At 41.0% G+C, this 19,548-nt stretch overlaps 1 protein-coding gene across 1 annotated transcript in view; it reads right to left on the bottom strand.

Moving 5' to 3' along the window:
* lsamp (limbic system associated membrane protein) overlaps positions 1–9,502 on the bottom strand; it is a gene marked incomplete at both ends in the record, with an annotated part of 108,000 nt that extends 98,498 nt beyond the window's left edge. Inside the window, one exon of the mRNA XM_080844326.1 lies at positions 9,348–9,502. Within this exon, the coding sequence (XP_080700452.1) occupies positions 9,348–9,502 (155 nt within the window). The remainder of the gene's footprint in view (positions 1–9,347) is intronic.
* Positions 9,503–19,548: the final 10,046 nt, after the last annotated feature.

Here is a 19,548-nt window from a genome sequence, read left to right as displayed (position 1 = left end):
TGGGGAGTGGTCGCGGAAGGGTCAATTGAATAATCGTCCTTGAAAAAAACTGACTTTTTATGTAAAGAGTCTTTTATATTTTTTTAACAATATCTTTTTTGATGAAAAAAGTTTAAAGGGAAAATATTCAAGAGTTCAAATATATGAACAAAAAACATGAAGGACATGGAATTGGTATTGTGAGGCCAGTGAAGATTGACAACTCTCGAGAGCATGTGCACAACCTCAGGCTTGAAATGCAGACGTGCTAGAATGCAGGTTTAGGCCCATGGGAACTAGCATCAAAAGCTGGCATACCTCTTGAGGTTTCAAGGAAATGACGTCTGCTATGACATATTTATTGTAAGGATGAACCCATTCAAATCCCACACACCATTCACTGTCCTGATACATCTATATGATGTAAGGTATGCTGTGCATGTATATTCAAGAACAACCTGTGCTTTATCAGTGGACTTCAAAGGACTATATGTAAGCCTGACTAACTGGCTATCGAGCTAAATGAGTTCAAACTCCCCTCCCCAAGCAGATTGCTGCGTCTGCACTAGAGCTGTGTTGAAAAAAAATCGATTTTCCGATTTGTAATCGATTTGCATATTAATGACCGATTATCGATTCGTACGTCCAAAGATCTATTGTTTTTTAAATTAAATAAAAAAAAAGTTTTAAAATAAAAATGCTTTTGGTAGCAACCGCTTTTGGGTGAATTCTTAATTATTTTCAAGCATAATAATAATGCACTGGTTAGTGTCCCAGTAGGATTCCACTGTTGCAGATATAGTCACCTCAATGATGTCCTCCATTTATTGTCCTGAATTATCTTTCTTGAAGGTAGATTGACCCTTAACCTTTTCATCAGTCTTCCAGCCATCAGTAACTACCAATACTTGTAAGATTTGCTGTTTAATATTGATATAATACTAGTTTTAATATGTTGCTTCTCTACACAGTCATGAAGTGAAGAAAACGGTTCAAATACATTTTTCATTTTTAATAACATTAACCCCCGGATCGAATCGAAATCGGATCGAATCGGATGGAATCTGAGAAAATCGGAAATTTGAATCGAAACCCAGCTCTAGTCTGCACACCTCTCATCCCTCGTAGCAGTTAACAAAAAAGGTGTCAGAAACTAAAGGCTACATGTAGTGCGAAAAATATGATTGAAAGATATCTAGGCTACCATAAGTGTCTCCATCAACATCAATTGATATTTATGTAACATTAACTTAGTCAAGGCAGACAGACACTGTAGGCCTTAATTAAAGCACTCAAGCTTTTGAGCTAGCTGATAGTCAAACAATTAATCTTAACCAATGATCTTGCTACTGAGCTACTTGTTGATACTAACTGCAGGATAGCCATGCTTACTTGGCAGTAAAATCAGTACATCTACCATGTTCTTTAGAGTAAGAGCAAATCAAAAGGCACTCTGGTGGAACACTGAAAAGCCAAAGCCTTGAGTACACTTTTAACATGGAAATTGGGACAAGCCACTTCTTGACCCAAATCCCCAATATGTTTCTCTCAGTTATCGAATAGTATATGTCAAATAAGGACAGGACAAAGCCAGTTGGAAAGCCGAGAGTTTATCAAGGCAATGCAATTTAAAACTGTAAACAGTACACTTACAGTGTTCTTTCTGAGACAAAATAGTACATATTCGGTATATAAAATAATAATGTTATGTTATTTAATCAACGGATTTTTCATCCTTTTTTATCCTAAAAATGCAGCTGTGATGAAAGCAATTTCTAAAGGATTAGGACAAAGAAATCAGTATCTCTCTTTGAACATATTTCTACGTTAAGCACAGTGCACAGTGGAGGATGCAGAGAGGCGTTTATTCTCCCATTTCCCAAATCTGACTCCTTGGTTTAGAGCACAGTGTGAGAATGAAAAAAAAGATCAAGGCCAGTGGAATAAAATGACAATATATCTTAGGGGAACTGCAACAAAGTTTCAAAGAATGCTTCAGATTGAAGCCTCTGTTCATTCTTCTTCACTGTATTTGAAATCGGGACGCTGAATGCATATAGTACTTTTCGGATAACAGGATTCACTCCAGCCATGAAAAACGACAACATGGACACACTTTTAAGAATCACTTTCACAGACATGGACGGCAGAGAGAAGGCAAAAGCTCCCTCAGTGAAGAGCGTTCTGACAAGCACAACCATTCACTTCATCAGCCTCTCTATGATGCAAACTGGGCCCACAGCCTCCCTCACACGTAGACACACCAAGCTCATTGTGAGGTACAGTAGCCTTTGTTCCGCTTCCCTCAGAAACCGATCCCCTGAGAGTGCAGTTCATTCTCTCCATCATTACAAGTCGAGTCAAGCAGTGACAGTCAGTGCAAGACTAGTAACATAGCCAGACTCTCCATTTAAACCCCCACTCTAACTGCAGTCCCTGATGGCTACTTGCCACACAGGGAGTTGAAGCTGCTCGTAGCCAGAGGGGTACAGCTGGCCAGGCCATGACTCCCAGCAGAGTGAAAGGGTGGGATTTTAATCATCTGAGTTTCTTCAACCAAACGACCGAACAACAACAACAACGCCATAATAGACATGTGCATAGTTATTGTTGTTATTATAATTTTTCCCCCTTCTCTCCCCACCAGCCCTGACAGCATCATGGCCAAAAAATGAAATTGATTTGAAAATCCTCTGCTTCTGCCGGGGCCAGTCTCGGAGGAGATTATGAGCCGGCCGCGCTGCTAATGCTGTGTGTCCCTTGCTCTCCCGCCGGCTTTGAATCAGGTCACTAGCCACTATTCCAGAATGAGATGGATGCCGTCACCAAGAATTTTAACTGGCTCTGAGTATCGGTAAAACGATGGCGGGGATTGATGGGGCATATGAAGGAGGAGGAGGAGGAAGAGGGGAACCAACATTCAGAGTTGACTAAGAGCCGTGCCCGTAACATGGGTCACTGAAAGACAGGAACACTCCAGAGACTCCACACTTAAGACGGCCCAACATCTACCATCTACCATGAGACTTAACCAAAGGGTTTTCCCCCAATACCCTCCCCTTCTCCTCTTCCACTTTCTTCCACTGCAGCTTCATACGAAAGTTCTCATCCGTTTTGCTTCTTTGCTTCTCCTCTTACTGATGATTACAGCATACTCCTATATTTATGTTTCGCCGCGGCTCCACTGGCAGTAGGCTACCAGGCCTGAATGTCAGGAGTGGCCCCTCCCAACGCGAGAGACCTGTCTGCAGCCGCCACTTTGGGAGAAGGTTAACCTTCTTGGCTGAACTTAAAGGCAATCAGCTCATGTGCGCTCATACATAACCACGCCAAAGCTGCCTTAGCCTTGCCACCAGGAATCTGGAGCTGTTCAAGGATGTATTCTTACAAACTTAGGAGACTTTTATGACAGAATAAATGCAAAGCTCTGCTAAAGGGGCTTATTGTATTTATTTATTTATTCAGTCTATGGGTTGGTTGGATGTTTTTGTTACATCAAAATCACTTTATATTTAAATATCTATGACTTCTGATATGCGTTTGGGATTGCTATTCTTTACCTAAGTGAGTTGCAAAATATGCAATTTGCCACTTAATCAACTGTTATATGAGTGACTTGAGACTTAAATGCTGTTTTATCAAGTGGCCTTTTAAAATACTCTGCAAAAGGGGTGTTTAGGTTCATGTAAAATTTGAATGTGTGAAAAGCAGAATTGCAGACTCTTCTTTATATTTAGACAGGTCAACTATGAATCAAAACTTTAAAAATGTGGACTCTTTCTTCATTTTTAGCATGTTTTAGGCATTGGGATACACACCCACGGCTGTCTGCTCTGGAAAAGCCTTTGACAGATCATTAATATTTCCAGGATACCATCAGAAACTCTGAGCTGAAAAGCTGAGTGTGTGGACTTCATTTCAAACCCGAGGGTACAAATCAAATATTCTCCCCTTTAGCGATGAAATTTACCATAAAATTGGATTCACAGGCACTTGAGAGTTCATATATCCTCAGGTTTTCTTTTAATCCCCTTGACAACTGAAATGGCAATGAATCCCAGCTACCTTTTAACATGCAAGCACGTCACCTCACTGATCACCTGGACTCACCGTTCAAGGTGTGTCACTTAAACAGAACTCATTCAAGCATGCCTGAGAAGCCCTTAGCCCTGATTACAATGAGACTCCTGCCCCGACGTCAAAGGAGTAGTGATGGGAAAAGGATAGGAGAATCCTTCCATAGTGCTGAGGAAATGGTCTGCAGTGTCTACATGAAAGTAAGGTGCGATTAACTGCAAAACCCCCTATGATTGTGCCTCCCACCCGGAAGAGTAAGCGTGGCTACGACCCCTTGAAATAACACTGATGTCTCCAGCTTAATGCCAGATGACGCGTGAGCCGCACCGAAGCAAAAGGCTGTCATCTGAGGAACAGATTCCCCATAAACCTGCTAATGTGCACTAAAAGGCTTTAATGATGAGCTGGCATTTGTGGACAGGTTTTATCCAAATAATTATTAAATTACGGCAGAAAGAGACGTCAGGTCTTTGGTGGGAATGCTTCGCCTAAGTGGCGTACTTGCTCTGTCATGGTTAGCTGTCTGTTCTTGGCTTGGCGTCAAAAGCAAAGCACCACTCAACCATATGCCCCCTGCGTGCCTGCGTGTGTGGTGTCATCATTTTCATCAGAATCTATTTATTTATTTATTTGTTTGTTTTAAATCCTGCAATCAGGGTTCTCTAAAAACCAGACACCATTATTCTCAAAGCCAGACAAATCCTGCTCCCCATTAACAACAAGATCGTCTCCAAATCCTTAGCAGAAGCCACCCCTACACATTTAGCGCCATGGAAAATGCCTCATACTTTATGACGTGATGCTAGCAGGTTGGTGGTATTAGAGATTTATGTGACGGGTAGCGTGACAATGACTAATGCGAGTGGAACAAAATCACTCCCCCTCCTTCCCTGACACCACTTTTTCCTTTAAGATAAAAACAAATATCTTACAAGGGCAATAGTATGTTGCCCAAAATATAAATATAAAGCTGATATGAGACCTGGTGATATAGACAGAGCAAACAGCCTGGCTGTGTCATTAAAACCTTATCAAATGAATGTCAAGTTTTTTACAGCGTTCTAACATCACAACTTGCCCCGTAGGCCTAAATATTGACATGGTGCAGGGAGGCAATTACAAAGTATACTGAGACAGCGATGGAAAATGGTCGGTGAGATGAAAAAAAAAATGAAGTTTGTGGCTGTGGCATTGTGCCTCGTCTGTCTGATGTGGTATTGAATGTGGACGAAGGACTGGAGGCTGGAATGGGTGACTGGTTAGGACTGCTAAGATAGGCCTAATGGAGCTCAAAATGTGGCAGCGTCAGCCGCCTAATGGTGTCTACCACATTCCTCCAATCAACTATGATAGGACCACATCAGGTCATATTTCTTTAGACTGAGACAGCTTTGGATTGCTCTGGATTCTAACAGTAATTACCACAACCCAACAACCCACTCTAGAGCGGTGAGCAAATAGATGGCTATGCATGTCTTGTTCTCTCTTCATTCAAATGTTAAAATAAATTAAAATGTTTATAATTTGACAGATTTAATTACAAACAGGGTGTGCATTCACACTATTCCATTGCTGAGAGACAGAATGTTGTCTAGCACACAATGGCAAAACTTTGTCTCAAACATCGCAGTGACAAAGACTATTCAGTCCTTGGGCAAAATGTTCATACAGCACATTGTCCTCACAGAAGCAAGAACGTTCTTGAGACTGTGTCACTTTGCTGGGATTTATGAACTACACTGCACTAAACCAGTTTCTCTACAGCAGATCATGAAAACATTTGGTAGAGGGTCATATTTAGATACATACACAATGAATCCATGAACTAGGCCAATGACACAGCAAGAACAATCCCCTGCATCTATTGGGTTATGTGACCATCTACAACTGATGATTCACAGCTCTGGTAAGCTGCAGTCCTGTTTTTCATTTTGTATAAATGATGTGGTTCACTATAATTCAGTGTTTCTTACTTGCGGCGGCAGTAATATACGTTTGGAATCCAACCACCTCCTGTATGGTGACATGCCTGTGATAGCCAATGGCATTTGAATGAGAGCCCAGTCGCAGATATGCCTGAAGGCTTCCGCTACTTTATAAGCAGCATGTAGGGAGGAGAATAGAGAAGAAAAAATATACTACCCCTGGAGGTCTTTTTAGAAACTCTCCAAGATGCAGAGATGCTTACTTACATGTGCCAACGTGAAAATGTGCTGTTAAAAAAACGCACTGCTGTGAGCAAGACACGAAGACGCTTGCTTGGTGGATAACTGAATACCCCTGATCAGACTGCACACTGTGTATTTATTTTGGCTGGGCAAAAGCACTTGCAAAGCTGTGCTACTGAATCATACATAATGTCTGTGTGAGCATAGCATGAGCTCTTTCAAAGCCAGACGCATCCTCTCAGGAACACTCAAATTGTTGTTTTTCTTAGGCATTGGTCTCTCAAGAGACAGGATGTATTTTTTTTGATGTAACTGGAATTATCTATACTTTTTGAAGGGTCATTTGGAGGTGTAGAAGAATCGTTTTAGAGTGTTGTATTATTGTGTTTGCATGTGTGTCCTGCTTAATTAGCATGCTTAATTTCTCAGCTCGTGTCACCAGGATGCGATGAAACACTCACAAACACTGTCGTTAAGTTGTGTAGCGCGAACTACAGTCCTGGCTTGTGGTTTCCAGCTTAGTTTCATATCATTCTAGTGTAATACTCCCTGTCTAATGACTGTTAGTAAAAATGCATGATTAAAAGGCCCTATTGCAGAAACAAACATGTAGTTGAATACACACTGGCAAACAATTACACAAGGTCCTGCACCCTGGCTCAGTCAGTTGATTATATGTAACCTATTATGTTAATACCTCGTGTTGGGCATGAATATGATGTATGCTTTACACTAGAGCCAGAACCGTAACACTTTTACTTGTTCTCAATGGAAGACATCATGAGGTCAAGGAAACATGTGAAGTACAATTCATAAACTCAGTTCACTCAGTCACTCCTAAGCAAAAAAGGCTATCCGAACAGGGGCCCAAGTCTCATTCAAATCTGATTTAGACTCAGCTGTGCCAGTCCACATGTTACACTACGCCATTGACCAAGGAAGTTTGCGTAAGAACGACTTACTAACATTCAAACTTACATAGTACTATGTTGGTACAACAGTTTTGGGAAACTTTCGTACTTAGGATGTTAGTTAGTTTAAAGATGAATTGTACCATGTTAGTTTAATACTAACTTCTGTCATTGTACAGGGAATGCACCGCGGGAAGTCCATCCCAAACATGGCAGGTTCACTGGGAGTGATGTATTGCTGTGTTATATTCCAATTATCAAATATTAGGATAGGTCGGCTGAGGACAGTTGTAACACTCATTACATACGATTGGTTGCAACAGCAAGCGCAGCCAGCAAGAGAAATAGGCTAGCCACTTTTGCAAAAATGTGACACCCTTGCTTTGTAAGAGACTATCATACTGGTATTTTAAAAACAAACGCTGTAAAGTAATGCCTCATGTAATACATACCTATGATAAAGTAATACCTCATGCAACAACTAGAGCAACTATATAGGAGCAACTCTATAAGAAGAAGCTAGCGCAGTATGAGCATCATGGCAGAGGCGATGAAGAAACCGAGGAAGGCGTTTTCGGAGGAAGTTAGGAAGGGAAAAAGAGAGAGTATTCTTGCAAGAGACTAAACACAAGTCAGTCTCGGACTGGCTGTTGAAAAACCAGCTAGCTTTGAATAAATTACACGGTCCAATGTATATTAATCACAATATGTGCATCTATCATGTTACCAAAAACATTTGATTAGATTACACATACTCCACATTCAAAAACGTAGAAAACCATGTATATAGGCTGAAAACGAGAGCAGTATTTCAGCTAAATAAAAAAGGGTCATTCTTTTGGTCATGTTAGCGTTCATCTCCGATGTTAAAATAAATATAACTTTGCCCAATCATATTTGTGCAAACTCCTGTAATATTACTCTACCTTGTCAGTCAACATGCTTCTTTGGCTTCTGGCGGTCTCAAAGTGCAATTTGTTCTTACAACAGTGGTGCAAAAGTGAACTACATTCCCACAACTTTAGGGGGAGCTCAGTGGCAAAAAAAAAACCCAAACAGTTCTTGCATAATGGGGCTTTAAAAGAAAAACCCTTATCCACAACTGTTTTAGTTTTAATAATGCATGACGGTTGCCTGAAACTTTACCCCTCTAAACTGGCATGTTACAATTGTCCTCGGGCCTGACACTGGGGCAGTTATAGCAAAGGCACGCGCTGCAGTTAGATAAAGATAGAGAAAGGGTAAGGCATATGTTCTTGAATTAGTAAGTAGATATAGACGAGAGGTGTATGATAAAATGAAAGCTCAAAAAGTGGTAAAATTGTACCCGGTTCCCCAATGTTGGTACATTACCTAAAAAGCCTATGCAAAATAAGCCAGGAATAAAGGAGTGCCCTGTGTTAAGCTATACAAATAGGTTGCGGAGAGGTCAGCAACCTACAATGTAGGACCACGGGGACCTTTCGGCGATGGTGGCGCATGCGTTCATAAATAATATGTCACTTTTTTCGGATAGCCAAGGACACGTGACCTAAGACATCTGTTCAAAACCTGCTTATTAGTTTTTCGATAACTAGCTGGCAAACCAAGTCGTACACAAAAAAAAACAACGGATCTTCATTTGTATGTAGGCTATCATCATGCTAGAACTGTTCCAAGCTCTACCAGAACGGTGGTACCCGTTTCAGCATCCGTGACAACTACGTCGCATTCCGAATAGCCTACGCCACATGCCTCCTCCAGAGGCTTGAGTATCTTCTTAGGTTTCACAAAGATAATCTTTACGTAACAGCAGTTGTTTAGGGAAACAATAAAGTCCCAAGGTCCCACTACTCCGTTCACGTCTAACGTTTAGCCGTTTTTACTCAAATTTGTATCTTTAAGCAGTCTACCCTAACACTTAATCAAAGCAAACATAAGCGCTGCAATTAGATTCTACGTAGAACACATGCCGTGGAATACATCTGAAGTTATATTGTATATAAGTAATGAAAATTATATTTTGATTGTGAATAACCCTCTCCGACAGATTTTGATAAATTAACTTCAGTTGTCTGAAATCATCGGTGTGCGCGTCAAACATATACCAGACATCTACCAGACAATTTTAGTACCTTCAAATAAATGAATATTCTTCCTAGAGAACAAAGTGTGTTTGAGTTAACATTAAGTCACAACCGTCATTCTGAATTTAAGTTGGTTTGCATCCTACCTGATTACAGCTGTATCACCCTGACGTACGGTAACGTTGTCGGTCGGGCGTTGCATATCCACGCTCCGGACGGGGAATCCTGTGGGAATAAGACAAAGTAGCCTGAAAAAGGACGCCTGCAACTGCCTCCAACACGATCTCCTTCCGACGAACATTTCAAAAGACACACGTTAGGTCCAACGAGGAAAAAGTAGGCTATCTGCACTTTGCAAAGAGATTGTTCCAGTTCAGTTCCAAGCCCGGGATGCGCTCCGCAACAACAAAAGCCCCCCTTGTCTGACTTATACAGATGAAGACAAACACGCGTTGAAGTAACGGAAGTAAAATGGTCTGATAGCACGCATGGAGACTACTCCATACACCCGTGTGCACAGATATGTCCCGCTGCTCCTGAGTAAGAAAAGCGACTAGCTGCTTTCCCATCAAGTGGATATTCAGTCCTCTGCCGTTACCATCTCACTTTGGCTGCCTCGCTCTCTTTTGCTCTATCTCTCCCCAACTCTCCACCCCCGCTCTAAACATCGCACTGCTGCCCCCTTCACGAGAGTCTGATGCTCCCTCATTGGTTGTCACGACAACAGTACCATCTGATATCCCCTCTCTTCCCGCCAGAAGCGCAGTTAGAAGTCCTGAAATGGGGAGACCACTCATAGGTCGTGCTTTTATGTGAACCCCCCTGTACAGTCTACCAAAACCATTCCATGTGGGAAAAGGCTAAATCATTCAACCATAAGTGCAATTTCACTATTAACTGAATTCCGCCGCAAATACATTATGTAACTCTTACCTAGTTATACAGAATCTAGGTGTTCCAGAATGTTCCAGGTGTTAGTTATCCCAATACATTTAACTAATTGATGCAACAACACTAGGCTATAGTTTACTTCATATGTTACATGTCTGACATTTCAAATAATTCACATGATTGCAACAATTTGCAGCTATACCAAAAGAGAATCACGCCATTAGCTTCAGTTATTATGAGATTAAATAATTTCTCTCTCAATTAAAACTCTTTCAGAAGAGATAGTAGCTGGTGCATATGTTCATCCAAAATTGCACAACATTGAAGGTCAAAGTTCAAAGTTCTCAAATTCATGCTGTAAAAAAAATAAAATAAAACTCAGGTTTTGAAAAAGCCTGCATACACACTCATAGGCTGTATCACATGTGCATACACCCATGTAATCTATGTTTGCTTTTGTGAATAGATTATAGAAGTCTGTATTTCCCAGGCCTGTGTTTTAAGTAGAAAGTAGAAGATTTGCAACAGAGCTTATTTGGTAGAATCCTGTCTCATGACATAGGCAAATAACCCTCATGTGGCCATGAACTGCAATGTGCAGCAAACTTGTTCATGTATCAAGTGTTAAGTGGCTTAATTGAAAGCAGATTTGCATTACTCAATTGATCTTTAAGACAGACTATGGAATAAATACCATTAAATGGCATCTTTCAAGTCGTGTTCCTGTGCGAATATGGGCAACATTACCTTAGCTGTCATCATGTCATGACAGCACAGAGTTTTAAATCAGGGGGAGGTTATCAGTCTGATTGGCTTATGCATCAAACAGCATTCAACAGGATGTATGTATTACCTTAGTTTTATTTATCACAAATACATACAGCAGTTTTTAATATATAAGGCCTCATTTAAAAACCAAAAGGTTTTTGGTTGGAACAGAATAATAATAATAATAATAAATAGCAGTATAAGCATTATATCATACACAGCGGTCAGTCATTGTCCTTTATACTTCAAGCTTGAGAGACTTAAACTTTCGACAATAGGAAATCTAAAATTAAAAGAACATTCTACCACTACAAAGAAATCACAATATAAACTCACACACAACAGTCAACTGATTAACTGAAGGCAGTGAAAAATATTCCCCTGCAGATCCCAAAGACCTATCAGATTAATCAAGCATTTCAAAGATATATTTAGTGAGACATTTGTGACAGTTATCACAATTGTGAATGTAACCATTGCGAAAATAAACCAAAAACACTGTTACTCTGCATTAAGACAATGGACAGGTAGGACACAACCAATGATATAATTTCAAACACTTTGAGTGAATTTATTGATTTGTACCTTGGGTAATAAAGTAAGGAGTTTTGATCAAAAACTAGCATTCAAACTACTGTAAAGACAACTTCGTACAAACACCATCAACAGCACCGTTGGCTTGTCAGCAAGCTCACTCAAGTCTTTTGGTGATATATTTGGCAATGTCGTGCTACGAAAGCTTTTTCACATTTCTGTGGGGTCCACTAGGGTTTTTTGTTTAATATCTTATATTGACTCACTATGTATTTCCCATTGACCTAGGATTACCCCATCATACATCTCACCAACCCCTTACACAGTATTTAAATAATTTCTATTACTTCACGGTGTATACATATTTCACAGGGTAAGATGGGTCCTTTATCCGCATGAAATATTTGTATATTATTCATATTCAATTCTCTCCCCTGACGTAAATGTTCCTTCGAGACTAACTGATCATGAAAGAACAATCTGATCGCTCCAAATGAGATCCCATCGCTGACAAACCTGTCACACAGGAAAGGGACACAAGGGACACAGGCAACCAGCATGAGCTAACTGGAGAGAAATAACAAGTGGCGATGTGAGAGGCGCTAAATATGAAAGTTAAGTGATAAGCCATACGGATAATCAGCAAGTTACATCCATCTGGCAGAGGACTGGATTTCTACAACGCCCTTGTCTTCGTTCAACCTTCCAATAGCCATATATTTCATATTCAGTTATATGTCACATAAAACTGCTAAGTCTCTCAATGTTTAAGCCAAACAGAGCAAGTGTCTCCCCTAATATCAGTAATTCCTCCACTGGGAAGCGTAACGGCACCACTTAGCTGAAAAATACAATGTGTTAATCAATCATGTTTTCAGGGCTATTGACATTGAATGGGAAAGCAAGCAAACACTCTCTCCGGCTTTTGGGGTGTGACATAAAAGGCTCAATTTAACCTCCATAACAAATACGAGGGATAACAGCCACTAAGACATGCCTACTGCTTTTCTATCATAGCACTCAGTGCACATAAATTGAGCTGATATTTCCACACAGTTCACAACTGCAGAATATATTGCATATCTTTAGCATGTCCGAAGAGGGGACCAGTATGCATGTACATGCTGGACCTGTAGGATTTTTGAAGGTCAGTGGCCCACCAGGGCATTTTGGAACAATCTCTTGAGATTGTCTTACACAAAAGAGACACAATTCACTCATAAATTAAATCGTTTTAATGTCAGCCTTTAGGAGTGAATGTAATTAATATACTACACTGTTAGATGCTGGAGGTTCAAATGTGGATCTCCTGGTCCCTTGTGGGTTAAAAATGTCCTCCGGTGGAAGTGAAGAGGGTTCAGCTTCAGGCATGTAAGTTGCAAAGTCTTGCATGGCGCTTAAAGACAGTAGATGAGCTACTAAAGCAAAAGCACACATACAGAGATCAGATACAATCAGGGGCCAAGCGTTCTGTCATTGATATTTCAGGGATGAACCACATATTATTTCTGAAGGCAGGTCAGTGCACGTCTCAATTTCAAATCCGATCAACCCGTTTTGAGTCGGTCCAGAACTCATTCAGCCCAGGTATATTGGCTGGGTTTTCATCAGGCAGGTAAATGAGACATGAACTCCAAGTTTGAAAGGTGGAATGCACATCACCCCGAGTTGGAGACTTTAGGGGGGATCCAATCATTCACTTTCAGCCGTAAAATGTCATTATGCTTCAATGCCATTTGGCCAACAAAATGCCCCAGTGTTTTCCCTCATTTATCTCAGCATCTGTGACACCTAGCCTATAGGCATGAATGTGTCTGATATGCGCTAGCGTGGGCTACAATATAGTTTTTTCGTTCTATGTCTTTGTGAAACAAAGGGGCTTTTCTAAAATCACATTCCTATTTATATTCATTTACATTTGAAACATAACTCTCTTAAAGAAGTAGCGATTCTGGTGGCACCAAACAGCACACCACCAAATTAAAACATCTTATCCAACATTGGCAACCTGCCAGCCAAAGAGAAAAGAGTGTATTTCATCACCGGGGAATAAATATTTTGTCTGTACATCGGTTCTGGATCCTGCAGTACTCTAAGCAATGGTAACCAACTGTAACAGCTGATTTGCTGAGATAAGGTCCAGTGCGTGCTGAAATAGAAGGCATAACCAAAAACATTTGGCACATTTGCTACAGAGAAAATGTTTGGTCCAAGAAGAAAATAATACCTTAAGTAGTACAAGCATAATACTGTCTATGGTATAAGCAGAATTCTGTCAGCTGTTAGTCTTGACCTGCCATGGTACTTTGTCTTTTAAACCTAGATTAACATCAATGATTTATGAATGGACTAAAATGTATCTAACCGCTATAGGCCTTTAAAGTACAAATAGGATAGCTCTATGGTGAGAAAAATCAGTCCGCAGACCCAAATGTACACCCTAAAAAAAGCTAGAGGAGATATAGTGACAAAGGGTATTTTGACTTGACCAATTGATTTAGACCATCCAGCCTTATTCTATTCACAGCCACTCACTGTAAATACGGACATCTGATTGAATGATCCAGGGTTCATGAGTCCATATTACATACTAATGTCAAGTTCTAGAAAATGTTATCCTTTGACACAAATAGAAACTAAATCATTAAAGCAGACCTAGTGTGTATTTATACTGTATTGTTTCACTGTATACTTTGTTTCCTTAAAAGCCATTTTGATCATCAGATTCAAAGAAAGGAAATGTTTGTGTATGTCCATTGAGTTGGTATAACAGCATTATAAACTTGAAAAATTAGTTTGTGAAGACAGCACAATCTAAAAAAAAACAGATCTGTTGCTATAGTTTAAAAAGCTTTTGCGTCAAATGTATGAAAAATGGTTCTCTGTTGCAGTATCTGCCATTACAAAGACAGCCATTTTGGTAATCTTATCTCTGTGATAAAAGGCCCTGAAGTAAGTTTGTGAAGAAACAACAAAACAACTCTGAAGAAAAACATGTTCAAGCAAACAAGTCCAAGGAGTTGAAAAGTTTGGTAACTTCCTTGGCATGTGGAGACTTTGGTGTTTCATTCTCTGCCAAAAATAGTGGCAGTCAACCCCCCTACAATCTACAGGGTGTGCAGACACTCGGAAGCTTAATAATCACAGTGCTAATGTTTCACTGGAGTCATGGCCTCCTGAGTTAGGCAATTAGCCTTTCTATTCTGATCACATGCCTGTGAAACCTTTAACTGAGTGTAAATTGAATCTGCTTAAGCTTTCACTCGCTCAGTCTCTCGCCTCTGACTGGTGGTTTGGACAACTTTGCTGAAGGTTTGGCGGCCTGTCTGCTTTCCTTATAACCGTGAAAAAAAGAAGAAAGATTTCTTGGCAAGTCGTCCATGCATAATGCATGGCAATTCTGTTTATGTGTCTTCTAGAATACTTGCATGCTTTGACAAAATGGTTATTTGGTCATTTAACCCGTGTTTTTTTGGATAGGGAAAAATGCTATTGGTTTATTCTCAAATCTGAAATTGCATTGCACTCAATTTTATGGTTGAGGCTGACATTCCCAGTTACTGGATGCCAAACAACCTGAATGCACAGACTGCTATATACATCTTAATCGTTTTCAAATGTTTGTGAGACACAGACTAACAGCAGTAGCTAATACTTCCTGGAAGGCTTGACTGAACCTCTGATTGAATGGCCTGAGGTTACTGATTCATAATATAAAGGTTCAGTACACATTTTATTTAAGAACCTTCTGTCAGCTGCACAACCTTTACATAGAATATAATCTTTTCTAGAACTTGGTGTGGATAACAAAGCTAAACTAGGATATTTGTTCACTTTGAAAAGGTCTTTGAAACCAATAACACTCAGAGGAAAGGACAAACCCTCCGTAACGTCAGATGCGCACCTAGTCTCAAACAAAATGAGAAGGTCACATATGGGGGGTGAAACAGAAGGAGCACGAAGCGAGAAATAGTCACACGCTGGAGTCTTCAGTACCTGGAAGAGACGCACAGAGAGTGTGAGAGCTATCTGGACTCCCAGCGGAGATAATAGAACAGGCAATTAGGCATTAGAAATATACTGTGGGCATCGCTTGAGGGGTGTCCGCGAGCCATTTCCAATAGGTTGCTCAGACTCCCTTGTCTACTCATTTATTTTCAGATTTAATAACAATTTGATGACACTTTAGCCAGGCAGATTTGATGCATTGGTGAAGATTATGCTTGACTTTAAATGCTAGCATTTCCAACACGGCACAGTAGCTATTCTCGTTTTTAAAGCTCTGGGGGGGGGGATTTATATAAGATGGAATATACAGGCGTTTGAGATACATTGATCAGTGTTATTAAATACATTTATTTCCAGTGAGCAAATTCATCGTATCAGCTGGAAATTCTGGCAGAGTAATCAAATGTGCTTGTCAACATGATTCAAAAGCACTTTAAATGAAATGCCTGATTCAGGGAAAATCAGGTACCAGACTTTATTTTTTACCTGTTTAGCAGAGTGATTGAGGTGTAAGCTGATGTGAAAGCCTTGGTAATCATTTGTCAGCTCACTGTCGATGCACACAAGTTTCTTTCCTTTGAAAAAGGAGAGCGTTTCCCAATGACACTTTTCTACAATGGACACATTTACACTTAAAGACAGACAACTTATTTTTGCTTCATGAATAAATGAAGGCTTGGTTTATTGTTATGCAACACAGGGCATATACCTGTAGGAAACAGAGGCACAGTAATTATTCAGCGCTTGTAAGGAAAGCAGTGTGCGTTTTTCTCTGAAGGAAAGCAGGTTTTCACCTTATCTCTGACCCCTGTCTGGTTTGAGCTCATCTGGATCTTGGATAAAAAAAGCCTAATGTGCAACACCTTATCTGTCTCTAATTCACAGGAACTGGGTAGTTAGCCTCAGCTACTCAGTTTGCCATTTCTGCCAACAACAGCTTCAGTTAGAACACACAGACACACATACTGGGAGAGATGTTCACACACATCTACAGCACAGCTTGCAATAAGCACTTGGAGATCACTGAAGAATTACTGATTTATTCTGTTGTGTTTATCTGTAAGGGATGAACGATTCAGGGTTCACTATGAATACTAATGCATTATCAATCCACAGACAACAATTAAAGCTAAGTCATGCATATAGAACAGGTTAATTCACAAAGCACCATCTTTCTTCTTCTTTTTCATCTTTCTCAGTGTCAGTGTTTTGTTGGCAGAATATTATGCACAAAAAATATGAGCAATTTGATTGTAGTGTAAAGGTAAAGTCTTTGATACATGCAAATTCTGCCAATTACTAGCAGATGTCCAGTATGTAGCGTACATCACAGCTATGAAGACCCCCATGTGGAAACACCCACTTCCTACTTGCTCGCAGTATGTAGTCTTTGTTGTGTGTGTGTGTGTGTGTGTCTCAATTATACCATCATAGTTTTTCTTCTGTAAGCTAATGTTCTTCTCATACAAACAGCATGAGGAAGCCTTTGAGGAACTAACGTTTTATTTCTGTATAGTTTATGAACGTCTTTTCTGATTTTATCATTGAAACCGAAATTGCAAAGCAACTGCCCCTTCTCAAACAAGCGGTTAAATCTGACCGGCAGCCGGATCGACAGAAGTGCCCTGTAGAGAGACCAATGCTGTTAGCTGTATTGGACTTCAGGGTCTGAGGCAGCAACAAGACACCATTTAATTAGCAAACGAGATGTCAATGGTATGGAAGGCTTCACTGTCTCTTTGACTGCTCCCTGTGTCAAGGTCAATCCATTCCCATTGTTTTCTCCTCGGCCACCGGCAGTGTTTGCGCTCCTGTCTCGGAAACCAGATGGAACGACCTCAAAGCGGTGGCTTGCGCTTTTTTCGAGGTGCTACTGGACCAGCCAGTCGAGTGAGCAAACCACATACTCGAAGGAACAGGGCCCTTGAATTACTTTTTAAACAAACCCTTCTTGTCCAAGGACAAAAGACAGCCTGACTGAATAAATCAACAGAATTCTCAGGCACACTGAACATGCACCACACGCCCAAGCTCTTTGGAGCATGCGCAAGTGATTTGATTGAACATTCCTTCCAACAGCCTGGACAGATTTCAGCGCACACGAGCAGCTGTCTCAGATTACCATAATTTTGTTTCAAGTGGGCCAAGGGCTTTAATCATAAACCGGTCACTAGACACGTCGGAGTCACTGAAGCTAATCTAGCGGCGTCTCAAATGTTCATCACATGCACGTCAAATCATAATGTCACTCTGCTTCAGGTTTTCAAAGTCACTCTGAGCCAGTATGTGTGCCGGTCTTATGAATGGTTCTTTACAGAGACCCTTTTGGATAGTAGCCAACACATACTTTTTTCCCCTCTTAGAATGGCAAGTGTAGCGCAGTGTCCAAAGTTTATACTGAGTAAGCATTTAGGGAAATATTTAAATAACTTCATTAATGGGCAGCCTGACCAATGGAGTCTGGCAAAGCCACACATGGAAGCATCTTGCTGGGCAATGTGTTTTTGGTTTGTCCTGGACCACAGCATCGACAAGCTTGCAGAACACACCCTAAACCGCAGTCTTGCTCAGCTCGCTCTCTCTAATTCTCACACCCTTTCACTCTCTCTTTCTGATTCTCTCACTCTCTCTCAGCTTTCTCTCTTGTCTCTCTCTCTCCCCTCATCTGACTCTCCATCCAACCTGCCCCCCACACACACTATGTTAAGCAAAAGTCAACACCAAACCTATTGCTAGTCTACGCCACTCCACACACTTCCACCATCCATGAGAGCATCTGTGGTGGTTCTCCCTCCCTGAGGGGAGGCTGTCCTCTGAAACCAGAGCATTGCTCCAGAGGGCTTGCAGCCATCGGCACCCTGCAGCGTTTCAGTCTGCGGCATACCTTCTTCACGGCGTATAAAAATATCCTGTATTAGCCAGGAAGATAAAGACCCGCGGGCTTATCCCTGAGCCTTTTAACAATATTCAGCACTCTTTTCTAATTAGGACAACCAGCTATGGAGAACTAATTGCAGACTAAACTAGCATCTCATTCTCTTCTTCCTTTGTTTCATGTGCATTCAAAGCAGTCTGACATTTTCCGATTATTATAAGAACGTTCTGGGTTCTCAGTGCTACAAAAGAAATCACTCGAACAAAGATGGTGAGGCTGATGTTAATAACAGACTGTGAGGAAAGTACTGCAGAGTTTAAAGACTTGTATGTTATTTTCAAAAATGAAAAATCCTACCATGTATTCTTAATGGCGAGTGGTTGAGGTCATGTGAGTCCAATGTGGCAGTAAAGTGCCATCCATTTGAAGGACAGAAGGGGACAAATCAATACTGCAACCCTAGAGAGTTGGTTTACGACACAGTCATCTTACCTCTTGTGTAACACCCATAAATGTATACACTATCCTCAGGAGAATTAATCTCAGCAAACATGTTAATATGCTCGAGCCCCCTGACTTAAATCACATTATCACGCCTTAGCATGGCTGATGAGGTGAACTCATTATGCTTGTTGTTTTAGCTGCATGTCCTGACTGGCGTGATATGCTCTGCACGGCAGTCAGGATGCTGCTGCTGGTGCTGTTGCTTTTGCTAATGGAGCTGATCTTCTGACTCCTGACCTCGCCGTGGCCCGCCTCCCTTGCTGGAGGCTAATGGATCTCACTCGAGGCTATTCTGTGTGCGGTGGCGCCGCCGCCAAACAGACTCGTAAAACGACAGAAGGTCACGGGGGCCTATGGGTGCAACCCTGCAATTCATCAGAGCGTTATAGCATTGGACCCCGCATAATGAGCCATAAGCACTGCACACAAGAACATTACTGTGTGGGTGGCTGGGTGCTGTGTGTCTGTGTGGGTGTTTGTGTGAAGCGTGTTTCTGTGGTTGGATGGTTGGTGTTTTGTGTGTGTCTGTGTTTGAATGGTGTGTGTGTGTATGTGTGTATCTGTGTGTGGATAAAGTGTGTATGTGTGTGTGTCCATGTGTGTGGGTGGGAGTGTGGGTGGCGGGGTTGTGTAGATTGACCACGCTTTCCAGACGCTGTGTTGGAAGGTTGTACAGCTTCTCACCGGCCTCTGTTTAGATTGGAATGAAGCCATGTTGTGGGGATAATCTCATGTGTGTGGCTTAGCCTCTCATACCATCAGTTCAA

The sequence above is a fragment of the Sprattus sprattus genome (genome assembly GCF_963457725.1).
Source record: "Sprattus sprattus genome assembly, chromosome: 9".
Classification (NCBI taxonomy): domain Eukaryota; kingdom Metazoa; phylum Chordata; class Actinopteri; order Clupeiformes; family Clupeidae; genus Sprattus; species Sprattus sprattus.
The sequence above is the reverse complement of the archived record's forward strand: the minus strand, read 5'-3'. Positions and strand labels throughout refer to the sequence as shown.